Here is a 17,397-nt window from a genome sequence, read left to right as displayed (position 1 = left end):
ACAGTCGTTGAGCAAAATATTTGCATAATCCTGCCCCCTCACTGCCTGCTGCTTCCAGGTGAGCTCAGAATAAGCATCTGTCACACAGTCTGCCATATTAATTTATCCACTAGAGCTGCTTCAATTAGCTGTAAAAGATCTCAGTCATGAGTAAAGCACACCAGACGTTCTTTGCTGTTAGTTAAGGATTGAACATGGTAGTCTTCATGCACTTTTAGGATCTGAGGAACTGAAAATTCAGTTCATTACTTTTGTTTTTGATTGCAGTGTCACCGCAATGAGAAATTTCTTAGTGTTAGCACCTTGCATGGCTAACACTACTATTACCTTTGATTGTATGCTCACAAGCCAGAGCTTTGTGGAAGCTGTAATGCTGAATGACAGATTGTGGAAACTTTATGATTTCCAACCAGTAAACAAGGACTGTGTGGGCGCTTTCATGATGTTGTGCTTCAGTGTAGCTTAAACGGTGCTTGCATCTGTTTGCTTCTCTCCTACTTTCAGCTCTCACATGTACAATTTTGCTTTAATAAATGGACCTAAAATTACTAAAGTGTTCTCATTTACATATTTTTTCTCTTTCTGTTGTCAGACAATCGAATAAGTATGAATTAGTGACTGCAGTCAATTCATTTAAATTCAATATGCTTTATGGGCACGAATGTCAGGTTAACAGTACAGCTAAAGCATCAAGGATGGATCTATCATTGCACAGCTCTTTCTAAGCTGCAGCTCTGTCTTGCTAAAATACTGATTTTATAAACATAACATTGTCTGACAAACTCAACTATACACATGTTGTCATGTGATCAACTGTGTTGATCTGCACTGTCAATGACTGGAGCAAAGAGAGTTTTCTTCCTGAAGGAAGAATCAGCAGGACAGCAGCAACTCAGATGTATGTAAAGCTACATACACTGAAACAACCTATCTAGAACAGGGCCACAAGCAGAGGTTACACAGTCATGGTAAAATTAACCGTCTTTGCAGAATTTTGAGTGGAAAAATTGTGGGGACATGGAAGACCTTTATTAACTGACGGAAAAGGGGCACAACATGTTCTACGGACTCTCCGGCTTCCTCCCACAGTCCAAAAACATACTGAAGTTAATTGATGATGTTAAATTGTCCGTAGGTGTGAATGTGTGTGATTGTTTGTCTCTATATGTAGCCCTGTGATAGACTGGTGTTCTGTCCATGGTGTCCCCTTCCTTCACCCTAAGTCAGCTGGGATAGACTCCAGCCCTCCGTGACCCTAATGAAGATAAAGCGGTGTGTAGATAATAGATGGATGGATGGGACACAGTATGGGACCTTTAACTGGTACTTCAGATCTCTTACAATATAAATACTTGCAGCTGTGAACATTATCCATTGACCCACCAGATTTAGTCACAATCTATGAAAAAAAATTAAGAGTTGTTGGGGTCACTGACTGCCATGATTTAAGTCTAAGTAAACTTTTGTTATCCACTGTATTTGAATTCAGCCCTGTAAGGAGCACACAAGTAAACAAAATTAAGGCATCTGTATGTTACAGTAACATCATACATTATCGTAAATAATTTTTAGATTTTTACCTAAAATATAATGATTTGGTAGGACATATGTGGGCTTGCTTTTTGTCCCCAAACAGAAGGCATGTCCCCACAATATGAGTATTTAAATATCATGTTTTACAAAAACACACAAACACAGAAAGTGTCAAAACCTCAGGGAACTAAAAATAAATGGAGGCAATTTTTTTTTAGCTGAGGTGCAGGAGCAGGACCACACCTCAATCACCCCCAAGAGGGGTGAGTGGTGTACCACTCTGGGAATAAATTTTGTATAGAACTGATGAAACCCCAGTGCGTTAAAGCATGTCTCTGAGGTCATGTCCATTGCATGCAGCTGCACTGCATTCTGGTTCACATCTCTGATTAAGAAAATGTCTATGTCTAAATGTCTTTTAAAAGTCAGCTATTCGGCTGCATGATATCCCCTATCATTTGCTGATTTTCTTTCATTATTGAATGCTTCACTGTTGTTGTATGTTTAGAAGACTGGCCAAAAACTTACAGATCCATTTTCTCCATGACTTTCAATCACACTCAGTTCTCATGAGGTAAGTCAACAGACTGATGTATCTGAAGACCTTGAGATGAATTCCAAAGTTCTGAAGAAAGCAGATAAATGGACCTTAGCTTCAAAACCATTCAATTTGTTTTGAGTTAAACATCTAATATTCAAATTTTCAACCATATTTGTGGGCACAAAGCCTATTAAATCCATTTGCAGCTTGTTTATAATTAATGTGGAAACTGTCAATGCATTTTCTCTTCTTCTCTCCTTCTCTCTTTTTTTCTTGCGCCAAGAGGCTGCCTAGTTCATTACCCTGCAGTAACAACAGCGGTGAATTCAATTATGGCTGTATTGTGAAAAGTGGATGCTTTGTTGCAAAATGGTGGATGTTTAACAATATTATAATTTCAGTCTAGAAAGGCAACAAACTCATTTGCAAAAAAATAATTGAGGCAGCGTAGATTTGCTCTCTGGTTAAGCCTTGCTCTCTGTAACCTATCATCCCCACAGCAGCTCAGTTTGAATGATAAAACCAGTTTAGGTCTCAAGGCCTCAGCCAGCTCCAGAGTTTTGTATTCTCACTCTTTGCAGGCTACTTCATGTATTTTCTGTCAGAGTGGATGACAAGGAGAAAATTCTAACACAAAGACAAGACAAGAGCCGCCACGTTTGAAGGTTTCACAGTGGTGATGTGAGCTGGGTAGCGATATTAGAAAAAAAAAACATCTAGTCAGACTGAAAATAATGTATGCAGGATATGATGCAACAGAGACATTGTTTACTAGAGTGACAAAGAGTGGGATCGTTCAAACATGCTGACACATTTCCAAGCACCATCGAATCATTTACATGAAAGTCTGTCTAAAGTAGCTGCTCTCACTGCAGACACTGTGACATGGATTTGGCTTGAGGGAGAGGAAACTACATTTTTTCAACTAATTTAGTTTACAACAAGGAGAAACATCTCCCTTTATGACAAAGCCACGGAAGAAAAATGCTGACAAAAGCTATTTGTGGTCCAGCATTACAGGCTAATACATTTTAATTGTACTTCACGAAACCAACTGAAAGGCACTGACTGGCACACATTTCAAACATTACTTCACCCACATTACAGAACACCACTTTCTCACTTCCTGCTGGTGGCAACTCTCTATACACATAGTTGAATAGTTTTGGTCTTATTTACCAGTGCTGTTAAATATCTGTCTCTTTGATTTGTTCCTCCATTCAGATTACACGGTTGGGGATGTGATTGTATTTGTGGCCCTCGCAGTTGAGAAAATAAATATAAAAAATCCACGTGACACTGAGCAAACTATTGCACAGGGTTGTTCTGAAGCTTTCCAGCTATCCAACAAGCAGCTTGGTAAAAGCATACTGGAAGCTTCAGGTAAGTGTTTCCAGTGGAGGGTGTGACTGCTTTTCTGACCGATTTGCTGCCAAACGTAAACTGAATTTGAATTTTGACACTAAATTTGCTGAGAAGTCCAAAAGTATTCTAGCATTAACGGGGTCGTAATGGTGTCCATTTCACCACAAACAGGAATAGAGAAGTTCACCGTGTGTCTCTTTATTTGTTGTCATGTAACTCTATTCTCAGATCTCCTCAGGATAGGGGTTGACAGTGGAGATGGTAGAGTGATTAGCAGAATATATCTGTCATCGAGGTCCATTTACATGCTTTTTACAACCATATCTTACTCTCTTCATCAGCAGCTGTCATTAGTTTATCTTTAATTTCACTCAAGACACTGGAGCTTAAGTTTTGTCTCAATCATTACTTTTGTATTATATTTTGACTTAAGTTTTGCTCTTACTTTTGTTTTTACCTCCAGTTTACTTACATTTTCAGCTATTGCTTTGTTAAGGTTAAACATCAAACTTAGGAAAAGATCACGGTTTTGGTAAATTACCTGCATGGAGAGATACTGTTAGAACAAAGAGGGGAATATATTTTATGTTGATCACTGTTTAAAAAACATGCAAAAGACACAAGCCACTTAACATACCAATAATCAGTTATGTGCCCCTGTATCTGTCAGGGAACTATAAAAAGCTCCCACACTCATAACTGCAGCTTTGTTCGCCCACCTCATTGCTTTTGCATACATGCTCACATAACACCCACTTCCAGACAAAAGCTGTAGCTTCAAAGCACATGATATTTTGACTGCTGGCTGTCAAAAAACAAAAAGCAGACTTGGACACTTGCATGCACAAGCTCCTTGTTCTAAATGGAGGGTTGTGCATATGAAGCCATATATTTCCACAGTGTTCCCAAATGAACCAGCAAGTACTTGCAGTGCAGAATGTAATGAGATGTGGCAGATGAGTCTTGGTAAAGGACTGTGATGGCAGCTGAGAGATCTGATGGCTTTTTCTGCCAACTCTCTAAACTACTTTGTTGTGCACACTGACACTTTGTGTCTGTGTTCTTTGAAGAGCAGCGAACATATCTGATTTATCATGACTTGTCTTCTCTCTGAGATTGTGACTTAAAGTTCAATTTTACAAGCTCCCTCTTGGATTTGCAGACTTTGAAATATATGATTTAAATACTCTCCCGAAGAAAATCTTAAGACCGAGGTAAAAATTACAAGTATTCGCATTTCGCGAACTGCCTGTTTAAGTGAAAATGCAGTTTTCAATAAATTGCCTGCTCTCTATTTTTTGTCTCTTGCTTCTGTTTCTTCTTTTTGCATTTTCAAGCTCCACCTACAACATGGTTATTATCCACCAGTGTGAAATGGGAATACTTGTAATTTTTCCCCTGGTATAAAGATTTTGTTCATGAGTGTTTAGGTTGCTAGTTTATGACATATTCATATATCCCACAGCACATACAGTATATATCTGTAACCATTTTGCTTTTTCATTGATGTGAAAATTCTTTTGAGCTTGCTTTTGATTGTGTGTATGCACCTCAGAATGCACTCATGTATACATGATGAGAGAATTAGTATAGTTACATTTGCAGGTACGTGTGCAAAAGCAGCTTAGCATGGTCAATATGAATATGAATACTACAGCAGATATGCACTTTAGCTCCACAGCAGTTTAATGCAGCATTTAGTCTACTTTAAACTGTCCTTTCACCACTATTTACCTCCTTTACTCTCAGTATTTGATTTTCTATTAAACTTCTAAACACTTCCTGTTGCTGTTGTTGCTGGTTAATCTCATTGTGAAGGTATTTTTTGAAACTTTTTTCCATAAGATAAGACAAGACAAGACAAGATAAAACCTTTTACATTGTGAAGGCAATTCTGCCATCGAGCTCGAAATTCTAAAAATTGCAGTTCCCTGAATGGTCATTTGATGTTGGTTTTAAAAACAAGTCAATTCCCATAGATCCCTTTATTAAGATGCCCAACCTTACAGCAGAAATTAGCATGTTTACAGCCTGACACAAACAGTTCATGGCCCAGACATGTTTGCATGGCCCACCTCAGCTCCACTTATGCTTCACTTCTTTGCTCACTATTGGATTTCCAGAGAGTTAGGAGATGTCAGGCTCTGCCAAAACAGTGACAGCTAGAGCCACAACACTATATTTCAAAACTGCGCTTCAGGAAGCCTATTGGGGATGTCACAGAGAGCTCATCTATCTTTATATACAGTCTGTAGGGGATGGATGGATGGATGGATGGATGGATGGATGGATGGATGGATGCGGAACACGTCTGACTTGGTACCAGTAGACCACAGCTTGCAAACCTGAGATTAAACTGGAAATAATGTGTTTAAAAAAAACAAACAAAAAAAACTCTTAATCATTCCTGAACTACAGATATTGCAGAAAGTAAAACATTTAACAATGTTCTGTTGTTACCATTAAAACAAGACTACAGGAGTCTGCAGCCATGCTCAGTGCTCATCATGCCAACACACTTACAGTGTTAATGCTAGCACAGGTGTGTTAATTACATTAGCCTTCTTACCTTATCTTGCTATTAGCATATCATTTTCTAATGAGCACTAAACTCAGAGTAATGCTGAGGCAGACGATGATGTTGATAGTAACTAATATTGCAGTTTGGTAGTAGGACTTGTTTGTTTAGAATGTCCTCTTCTTTGGGCCATAGAAACATATTTTCAACATCGCTAAATTTCAGGGTTGGGCCACAATACACACAAACAAGCTATAGACTATCTTGTGATGGGATCCCATCAGCATGTTGTTGTTTTGGCCCATTAATACTCAGTAGACATTGTTACAAGCTTACATGCAGACTAAGACCATGCTCACATCATTACCTATAGATATACTAGCAGAAGTTCAGAAATGTTTCATGCATCCCACACAAAAGGGACGCCCAATAGCTATTCACATTTCGCAGTGGCAACAATAAACCTTCTCAAATTTCCTGTAAAAGCATTATACAGCATACTGTATGGTATATCCAGTATAGTATGCTGCCTTACAAACCCCCTAAATGGGGCATTTTGGTAACTGGTAGACAGAAACATAAAACATGGTGAAAATGATGTAAACATCCACAAGACACACCAACCTTTGAACTTAATCCTAATTTTCATCTCAGCTACATACCTATAAAGTGTCATGACTATATCACAGTTGCCATGCTGTCATGTGGAGAAAATTCTTCCACAGACATCCAGACAGAAAGATGCACACATAAGAAACACCAGCCTTAGAACTTATTACTGCCCTTGTGGCAGTTCCTGATACACTGTCTCCATAAATAGCTCCCCAATAGTTCAAGACAGACAGAAAAGCTGCTTCAACAATTGCTTTTCTTGTAAATAAAGGAAAAGATGAGTTACTCCTTTAAAAAAAAAAAAAAAAAAAGACAATTTCAGGATCAGGTTGCTTATGTGGAATTTAAAAATGGGTTCCATAAGATCCGTGGTGAAAAAAATGACCATGTCATGATGGAAGTTAAAACAGTACAAAGCAGAGGTAATATTTTTATACAAACTGACTAAAGCTGCTCCAGGCACAGAAACTTCTCTACCTATCAGAGAGATAATGGTGAATTTATCAGTGGCTATCACTGTCAAAGACCAGACAAGAAAGTCTTTGTAATAGCAATGAGTGGTCAATTGCATCAAAAGCCTTTCTCAAATCAATAGAAAGTGCAGCACGGTGTTTTTGTTTGTTTTTTTGGAAACCATTTTTCTTTTTGTCTATTATAATAACTAAATAAGTAACAGAAGTAGTGCTGGTGTTATTCCTGAAGCCAGACTGAAATTGAATTAGTATAGAAACATTTCAACTGTTTGTGAACAAGTAACTCAAGTATTGTTGCAAGATAAAATTGTTTTGAGACTGGATGATTGGTATTTAATTCAGATTTCCTTCCACCTTTCTTGAGAGGAAGAACCTAGGTTATTTTCTAAACTGTAAGTATTCAGAAGTACAGGATAGAAGAATTCTGAAATTAGCAATGCTGAGGATTTCACAGCTGATGGTTCCTGTTTGTGTTCACCTGTTGATTTACATGCATCAGTACTGCATAAGAGGGCCGTTCCCAGCTCTGTCAGCTCTATAAATCTTAAAATTATTAAAAGAAATAGTTTGAATCTCTTTTTTTCAACAAAGTCTCTGTTAAATTAACAACATCTGAAACAGTTTGTGCTAAAAAGAAAAAAAAATTAAGTGATCTAATTTGTTCAGATTTAATAAACTACAAATATTTCCATGTAAGAAATTGAAACCACCTCTTAGATTTAAAAACTTGTAAATCATTTAAATTTGTGCCTGAAGTGACAAATGAAGAGGATCCAGAGGAAGACTGAAGAGATCTGAGAGCAGAAAAGCTGAAAACCCAACCTGCTGCCATGTCTTGCTGTTTACTCTGAGGGAGACGACTCGGACGGATAATTTATACTGTCAGCTGCACACATGCATGCCCAGCACATTCATCTGGCTCAGTTCACATGACAGTTCTTCCTCTTCGTGTTGCCCAGATGTCTCCCATTCCTGGCAAATCTGACTGCAATTTATTGTTTTCATCTGAGCATTAAAATTCAACACATACACAACAATAACGGAGGGAGAGACAGAAGAAGCCTGGAGAGAGTGTGAAAAGCTGACTGGAAATTAATTATCATAAATCTTACAGTGGGGAGCGTTGTTAGTGCAATCATGTTTGATTACATTGGGTTTTTTGTACCGCGGTAATGATACACTGTGTTTTCACAATCATTACAGAATACAATGATAGAGACAAATTGGGCAATATGCCTCACTAGAAATATAAGGCATTGTGTATAACCAGGCTGTTGAAATTGAAAATTATTAAATTAGGAGAGGAGAGAGGGAAGAATATGAATTGAAAGGAGCAGAAAGCAGAGAGTAAGACAATGTTAGAAACAACAAATCCCTCTAGTACTTTCTTGACAGAGAGCAGGTGGATGACTCCATATCAGTGAAAGCCACTGCCATTATGCATAACCTTGGCCTTTATGCTCTGCTGCTAAAGGCAGAGGCAGTGGGTGAGATAACATGCCATGTGCCCTGGATTAAACTGCTTTATATTCAGAGCTGCATCTTTATGCTTTAAATATAATTCCTCTCTAACAAAGTGATGGTTCACGTGTAAAAACAGGCCACCTTCTAATCTGTGTGATGAACATCCAGGCAAGTGTGTAGAGTACCAAGGAGCTGAACTGTAGTTCATTGCTGGCTGCATTCCAGAGCAGCACACAGAGAATATAAAGACCCTTTCTCATAACTGTACATTTGTTAAGAGACCATTTGAGAAGACAGCAAACCCAAAACTTTCATCCAAATCCAATAGAGAACACCTGACATCTGAAGTGGTTGTGGAGAACGCACACATTAGACACAGACATTTCTTCTCTCTGTTGCAACAATAGAAGATGCAAAGAGATACTTTATCCTAAGCATATATAATTCTAAAGTCTTATTTTTTTTATTATTGTTGACTGTATATGCTTGTAGTCTTACTTTCATTATAAGTTTCCACTTATGTGTAATGAAATTCCACAATTTCAGTATAAAAGAAAGTTCCTGAAATGCAATGCAGCTTTTTTTGCTGACTCTCAGGCTTCACTTTCCTAAATACGCGCTTTGACTCCTTGTATTTTTACTTTGGCACACTTTTTGAAGGCAACCTTGCAAAAGTGCTGATCTGTCTTTGTGTTCCTGAACCAACTCATGCAGCAGATCCCCACCACACCACACCACACCCTGATGCAGCCCTATCAACAACCCTGCAAATCCTTAACACTAAGTGATACCCAAGTATCACTTTCTCTGTGCTAAATGGATGAATTTAGAAATTACAATTGGCTTGTCAATTCCAAAGTGATTCAGAATTCATCACTGCTCTACCAGCTGCTTCCGGTGATTATCACTGTTAATTATTTAGTTTACCCGTATTGTTTTCATTCACTGTCTGATGTATGTTGCATCATTGTTGTCTTATCATTTGTTTGTAGCAACGGTTAATAAATGTTCTGTGCATTAATTATTGTCAGTTCTACTCTGTATTCCTTTGTTTGGGAGCTTGAGGGTCAATGAAATCAGAGTTCACGACTTCTGATTATAAGATGATTGATAATTTAATATTTAGTCTGATAACTTATTTCATTATATTATTTCACATTATGTCACTTTCCACATTTTATTTGTTGGTGCCCCTGATTTTGCCCTACAGTTACTTGTAGGTGCAATAGAGGAAGGATAACTGATGTACAGTATACAACAGTGTGCACAAAAGTCAGTTCACCCCTGTGCTTTAGTGTCACTTCAATAATTGCATTATTGTTAAGTTGGCAAGTAAAGTATTTCTTAATGAACAGTTTAAAACTATTATATTTAAATACATGGCCAAAAAGAAATCCAGTGTAGGTCTGGAAAAAAAAAGAAAAAAGAAAAAATATTTGGAGTGAACCTGACCAGGACTACCACAGTGAATGCATAGTCCCAACAGCAAAGCACAGAGGTTAGAGTGTGATGATCTGTGACTGCATAAATGTGAAAAGTGTTTGGACGATGACACCATAAATGCCAAAGGATATACCAAAATACCTGCTAACAAGATGACCCCAGGTTGCGAAAGCTCGGCAGAAGAGGAAAATTCCAGCAAGTAAAAACTATCACTTTGCCAACAAAGTTTCCTGACTGGCACTGAACCTGAAGTTGCTCCTGATGACAGGCAGGTACCTTGCATGGCAACTCTGACATCATTGGTGTGTGAATGAGAAACACATGGTAAAGAGTTTTGAGTCGCACTAAGGTAGAAAAGTACTATGTAAGTAGTATTCCAGCCATGTGTCCCAATTCAATTATTGCCAGAAATTTATGCAGAAAAGACTTGATCGAGAATACAGTAACGCTACACCTGTGCATCTTCACTCATAGCTCCTCATTCCTCTCTCTCAAGGTGTAATTTAGGAACTGAGACTGAGGCGCGCCAAGATTGATTTCCGGGTCACGAGCAAGAGGACAGAGGAGATGAAGAGGCTGAAATTAGTGAAATGAAATGAGCCTCCAGTCTGCAGAAGCTTGGCAGAAGAGGAATATTCCAGCATGATAATGAGCCAAAGCACAGTTACTAAAGAAGGATAAAGTAGAAAGTATGACCTCGCCAAATATGCCTCCTGACTTGAATCTAACAGAACACCTTTGGGGTATTTTTAAGCTCTCCACCCCTCCAGCAAAGAGCAGCTGAAAAAAAAGATGAAGAATGGTCGCTCCAAAAATGTATACAACACTGGTATGCTTTCTGCCTGAGGAGGATTTAGTCTGCCATCAAAAACAAAAGTGGCTGTGTAAAAAAAATGGAAAGAAAAGATTAGAGTCTCAGTAATAAAAAGTGTACTGAATTGTTGCATTGCCTTCTTACCGTGGGGCCTGTATTTTTAAATATATATCCAAATTTTTTATTTTAAATTTTACATAAGAAGAAAAACCCTACAATGGAACTTTGAAATAAAGCAGGTATTAAGAGGTGAACTAGTTGACATTTAAATAACATTGCACAGATGTGTACTCACCTTTGCTGGTACTGTATGTGAAAGCAGGTCTCTGTCTATGTAACTATTCCAATTTGCTCTACTTGGCTGAGGCTCATATGAAGCAGTCTTACAAGATGAATTCAAGTAGGTCTCTTGATTAGCCTTGATGGATAAAAGACACTGCTCTCAGTAGAATTATTCCATGAGTGATTGTAATGTGTACCACTCAACCGTAGCTTACTTTTGCAGGGAAAAAACTGATATGCCAGCACAACCATTTGTATTTCACATTATCTGTTCTTATTCCTAACACTGGATTTGCATTCAGTTGTGTTTGAGGTCAGGTTTAGATTAAAAGTTAAAGTTAGGGTGAGAGTCAGGATTAGGCAAGTAGTAATTATTGTTCGGGTTAAAGTTAGGGCAATTACATGATTCAGCCACAACATAAAGACCAATGACAGGTGAAGTGAATGATGTCAATCATCTCATCATAATGCAATGTGTTATGGCTGGTGTGACTTTTACAGAATTTTATAGAAGACAACATAAGGCAACCCTGCGACGGACTGGTGACCTGTCTAGGGTGTCCCCTGCCTTCGCCCCAAATCAGCTGAGATAGGCTCCACCTCCCCCCACCCTGCGACCCTAATTAGGATTAAGCAGTGTATAGGTAATGGATGGATGGATAATATAAGGCAATGTTTCAAATACTCTGTGAAAAAGATCCCTTTTCAGAAATAGAAACTATTATTGGACTCCTGGTGCTTTGGTAGTCTATAAAGAATAACCTGTAATTATAACATTCCATAAAGGGGACATTAAATATTCAACAGCCCCATGAACAGGGCTAGTTCCTGATGCAGCGGCATGGGCTCGATTCCCACTCACGGCCTTTTACTGCATGTCTTCCCCCCACTCTTCTCCCTGCTTTCCTGTTTGCCTCTACACTGTACCTATCTAATAAAGCTAAAAATGCAAAAAGAACTTTTCATTCATTGGAAATTTGGAGATTTCAGCCAGGCAGATCCACTGGAGACCCCTGAGGAGCCTGACAAGGTTAAAAAGTGCATGCGGTTTCTGTATGCGCCGTACCTGCAGTCTTGACGTGGGTTGGCCACATATCCTGGGTAAGCTCCATCAGTGATGTCACGACACATTTTGCTATCTCTGTCTGAAGGCAGCAATGTCCCTGCTCTCACCATCAGACCCAGACAGTGGTCAAACGTGTTCCTCTCTTCTGGACCGTCCTCCGTGAAGAAACAGTGACCTAGTGTGTCATAGCCCACCACATCCTTTACCTAGGAGGAAACAAAGATGCTCACACTAGCATTCATAATAATAATAATACATTACACTTATATAACGTTATTCAAGACACTCAAAGATGCTTAACAAAGTAGGTAGGTTCAGATAGATGGAGAGGCGGCGAACAAAACGCCAGCATCCTCTGACATCTGAGCCGAGTTTTGTTCATACGTCTTTCATCCCAAATCTAACAGGAGAAATAACTGCCAACAAAGAGTTTAATCAGCTCAACTTAACACAACCTAATTTCTCATCTTTGCATCACTTTCTTTTAAATGCGCCATTATTTAGTAAAGGAATTTTCTGTGATGTGTGAAACACTAGTTCAGGGTATCCGTCCTCTGGGTCTCTGACTTCATTATCGTGTACTGAGAGAACTGTGTTCTAAGATGGTGCTACAATTATTGTTATCAAGGTTTCTCACCAAGGCTGTGGTTGAATAAGAATAAAAAAATATGTTTGGCATCTTTTCCTGAAGACTTTACCTGGACCTTGATTGAAAATGTCATGAGGTCAGCAACAAAAAAACAACAACAATAAAAACCACTCTGGTTTGTTTGTATTTCTTTAAACTAATCACAGTCATTGGAGTGTAGCTAAGTAATGTTCCTTCAAAATAATGCAGGCTGGAATTGATGTGGTGAAACATTTGCACGCAGGGAGCACTGTGATTAAAATGGATAATCCAACAAAATTAAAGTAGCTGGCCTGCCATACTGCATGATCCAAATCCTCTGCAAAATGTTCAGTTTCAGTTTAATTTTCAGTGTGGCAGGTTGATGTCTGGAGGTTGCTTCTGTTGTTTCCTGTAGTAAAGAAAACGGTGGAACCGGGGGAGAATGCCGACTGAAATGACCGGCCAATAGCAGGCTGCTTATATCTGCAACCTACATCCAGTGAATCAGAAAAAACGCATGCACTCTAGGATAAGGAACCATGCAATGGTGGATTTGTTGATGTGGGCCTGCCATTGTCATTGCTTTGAATGTAGCTGCCACATGAAAATGTGGGATGACATCATCTCCTTCTGTTTTCATCAAGGACGGATCAATGTTTTCTGTGCTCCTTAGTATTTAGAGAATTTCGTATTTAGACTCTTTTCATGATTACTACTGAGACACTTGACTTCCTAGACATTTCATTCAGTTCGGAACCATCCTCAGTTAAAAGAAAAGACTATTCGACCACAACCCAACAGCATTTGCAGAAATGTTTATTATGGTTTCACACTTCGGGCCCATAGAGCTTGAGCACAAAAAATATGTATCTGTGGCTGAGGCTCTTTTAGAACAAACTGCCCCAATACAAAGAAGTTTCTCACAGTCCAAAAATGTATTAATTGTTTCTAGCAGTATTTTTTTGTAATGGAAAAAGCTTTTCTGGGCCTGTGAGCATCACATGAACTGAGAAACCTTTATAGACTACAGAGTTCTGTCTGGGGATTTAATGCTTACATCGACCCAGGATACCTAGAAGGGGATAACAGAGGAAACTATTTGCTTAATGTGTACCTGAGAAGAGCTTTGTAACTGGAATTACCTGCAATTAATTAACTGCCCATGACAATGATATGAATATTTTGGAGACCAGTTTTTAAATTTGGTTAAAAGCTCTTCAAACATTATCACTGAATGTGAATGTATTAGATTTTTGCAGTGTACATAGTTTTGGGTTTTAAAATTAATTTTACAAACATTTCACCTGTGTTTGATTTATGTTACACCAAGTAATGTAATGTTCGTGGTATGTACCCTGCATTTTGTCTAATATTGTATGTTACTAAGTATGTAACTATGGCCTGCCAAGGGATGTCAGAAAAAAATGTAAAAACTTCCAGCATATACATTTTTATTTTTTTTTAACTAAGAATAGTTTCAGATTTTTGGAAATATGCTTTTGAGCTTTAGTTCCTTGAGTCACATGAGAAGATCAATACTGCTACCCTTTCTGCATGTATGACTATACCACTAGCAACAACTAGTTCTTTAATGTTGTCCCTTACAAACCCACGTGAGAAAAATAGATTTACAATCTACCGTTCAGTAAAATCTTTACTGACCAGTAGTCCATTGGAGCTGTGGATGGTCACACAACGGGAGAAAGAGTGGTGAATGGATAGATCGCTGACAGATGTTGGGGGGTCGTAGCCTCCCTTCTCATCCACGTCTCCATTCATGTGAAAATGGACTGGATAGTGTCCCATTGTCTGCTGGCCCATGTGCTGGAGCTCCACCCCCGATATATGAACTGCCCTGAAACCTCGCTCCACCTGAAAAAATGACAGCAGAAAATATTCTGGGGGTTGTCGCACCACTTAGATGACAGCTTTAACCCTGTGATGCACAACATGGGTCAAACGCGACCCAAATCCAATGGAAAATGGGGATCTCCTGACTCACACTGCGCATCAAAGGGTTATCTGGAATCACATTGAAAAAAGAGGAGCTAAAAGTGGGGGATGTATAGATATAAAAACAACTTCAGCAAAAGCTGTTTGTAAAATAGCAAAGAAGAAGAAATGGAGGGATACTGCAAAGATAGGGGGAAGGAAACAAAAGAACGAGGTTGAAAGGAGAGAGAGAAAGAAGGGGAGAGTGCAGGAAAAAATGACAGATAGGGAGCAAGAAGAAAGGAGCGATGAAGGCAGGAAATGAGAAAAGAAAAAAATCCCAAAAAAGAGGAAGCAAATTAGTAAGAGGGAGGTGTGACTAGAAAGTTGATGCCACAATGATAAAGACATTAAGAAAAGAAGGAAGAACAAGAAAAAAGTAAAAAAAAAAAAAAAAAAAACAACTTGGTAAAGCGAGTTAAGATTTGCTGTGCAGAATGAAGATGAAGGGCAGATGGACATTCATCAGTGAATAAATAACACTGGAGATCACATTGACTCAGCAATGAAAACTGTTTTGTTCCTAAACCAGAGCCACTCTTGCACCAAATCATGACAGAATACAACATTTTTTAAGAAACTATTTTTGGTGATTTTCATTGCAATGGTCCGATGATCTAAGGAGTATTTCAGAAAATGCTCACACCCCATACTACAAGAAAAAAAAATCTAAATTCTACTCAGCTCGTGACTCGCTAATAATATTGGATATCGGATACAATACAAGGTGGGGAGAAAGCTCTGGGCATTCATTTCGAGTGGCTTCACTGAAGACTTAATGGGGCTTTCTCCTTTGTGTCTGTGTGAATTGGAAGTACGTGCAGTACATACACCCATTTACGAGAAATATGTGACATTAGGCTATGATCGAAATTTATAATAGAATGTGATGGCTTGCCCTGGGGAGAGGGAGGCAGCTGGAATACAACCACAGCCTCTCTCTCCCTTTCTGTGTTATTCTGTTGTTTTCTACCTCTCAGTGTCTCTCTCTGCCTGTATTCCTCCTGTTGACAGGCTGACAACAACTCATACGGCCTGGTTTTATACACTATTTTAATCTTAAGGATGGGTGGTCAACACATATCATTAGGAACTGAAACAATTGCAGAACAACTGATAATGATCTTTAATCTGATTCTGTAAAAACTCTACAGTATATTCACAAAAATTCAGAACTGTTATTTTAATGCTGATTAGAATACTGGCTGTCTGATCCTAATCTGTTTGTCAAGAATTTTTACTGAATCAAACCATCCAATACAAAAATTCCTCCTCCTCCTCCCTCCGTTCCTAATTAATCTTAACTGCTTTGTCACACATCTGTCTTAGATTCCATCTTTGCACAAATGCAGTAAAGACTTAAATGAAAACTGTATGAGAAAAAATTTTATCATCATCATTGCCTTTTTGGATTTTACCGGAATCCTGATTCTCTGAATCAGGATTCTGGTAAAATCCAACCAAAGAGAGCCACTGTCCCTTCACCACGCTTCTGCACAGCTTATGCATATGACGGCTCCACCTTCTCACCATCCTGTTCAGCCACTCAGGCCAACTCCCTGCGAGTCCTGCCTGTGTTTTTACATTTTTTGTCTGTCCCTACATGTTGTCTTTTCCTTGCTCTTTGTCTGCATTGTTTGCCCCACTGATTGTTAAACGGTATGTGTTTTGGAATATTTGCCAGTTTTTTTGCTTCTGTCCTTTAGTCAGCAAGCCTGTGAAATTTAGGATTCTGGACTTTTAGCTGCCTCATCTGTCATTTTCATGCTCTCTTCCTCTGAAACAAGTCACTGCATAGAAAAGCGGTTGTGACGGGCTTCATAGACTGCTCTAAATGACATTGTTAAGACAACAGCGTACCTTCAAATGTCCCCCGAAAGTGTCAAAACTGAAGAATTTGCAGGCCTCATTGCCATAGCAGCCAGGCTCCATCTCACCACGGAGGAGGATGTTACGACTCAGAAGGCCCACCTCCGCCCTCATGTCCACCCCATCCACCTCCTCACCGACGTGGACGAACTTGGCCTTACCTGCGCACACATACACAAAGTCACAATTTCACTTCACTTCAGAACATGTTACACTGACTTATATTCATTTCCTGCAGACTTAACCTTAATCTAAACTTGCCTAATCCCAAATTCACCGAGAAGTTAAGCCTAACCTAAACCTAACCTGAAACCCAAAACCTACTGACAGGTTTAAAGGCATGTTAAGCCCCAAATTAAATGCAGAATGATTCAAAAATAGAATCCAGTGGAGCAAGTTATTAAAAGATGCATACAGAGAGGTGAAATATCTTTCTAGAATTAAATGTCCCGAGTGGTGTGGAAAACACCTTGTCTGTAGGGATGATAAATAATCTCAGTAGCAAAAAAAATCCATGGCATTTAGAGCACCAACTGTTTTCCAGTATCAGTTAATGGAATTCTCACAAAAAATATTGACATATATTAACTCCATGTTCTTCTATTATTGTGAAATAAGTAATTAAAGAAATTCAACTTTATTTTTTATTAACTTCTGATATTAATAACTTTGTTATACTGCACAAAAGATATTTTTGAGTTCTTTACTTCTAGTAATGGTTACATTTTTCATAGAAGTGCCATACTTTATATTGCAGTGAAAAATAAACTCACAGTGCGTAAAAATGTGATAAAAACATGAAAAATAAAAGTACA

At 38.6% G+C, this 17,397-nt stretch overlaps 1 protein-coding gene across 3 annotated transcripts in view; it reads right to left on the bottom strand.

The window, feature by feature from the left end:
- Positions 1–17,397, bottom strand: part of LOC111564509 (cell migration inducing hyaluronidase 1) — a 142,390-nt gene that overhangs the window by 20,139 nt on the left and 104,854 nt on the right. For all 3 annotated transcript variants that reach the window (XM_055010919.1, XM_055010917.1, XM_055010922.1), the window contains 3 exons: positions 16,574–16,743; positions 14,384–14,593; positions 12,112–12,317 (listed from right to left, as the gene is read on the bottom strand). In XM_055010919.1, the coding sequence (XP_054866894.1) occupies positions 12,112–12,317; positions 14,384–14,593; positions 16,574–16,743 (586 nt within the window). The remainder of the gene's footprint in view (positions 1–12,111; positions 12,318–14,383; positions 14,594–16,573; positions 16,744–17,397) is intronic.

The sequence above is a fragment of the Amphiprion ocellaris genome, chromosome 1 (assembly GCF_022539595.1).
Source record: "Amphiprion ocellaris isolate individual 3 ecotype Okinawa chromosome 1, ASM2253959v1, whole genome shotgun sequence".
Classification (NCBI taxonomy): Eukaryota; Metazoa; Chordata; class Actinopteri; family Pomacentridae; genus Amphiprion; species Amphiprion ocellaris.
The sequence above is the reverse complement of the archived record's forward strand: the minus strand, read 5'-3'. Positions and strand labels throughout refer to the sequence as shown.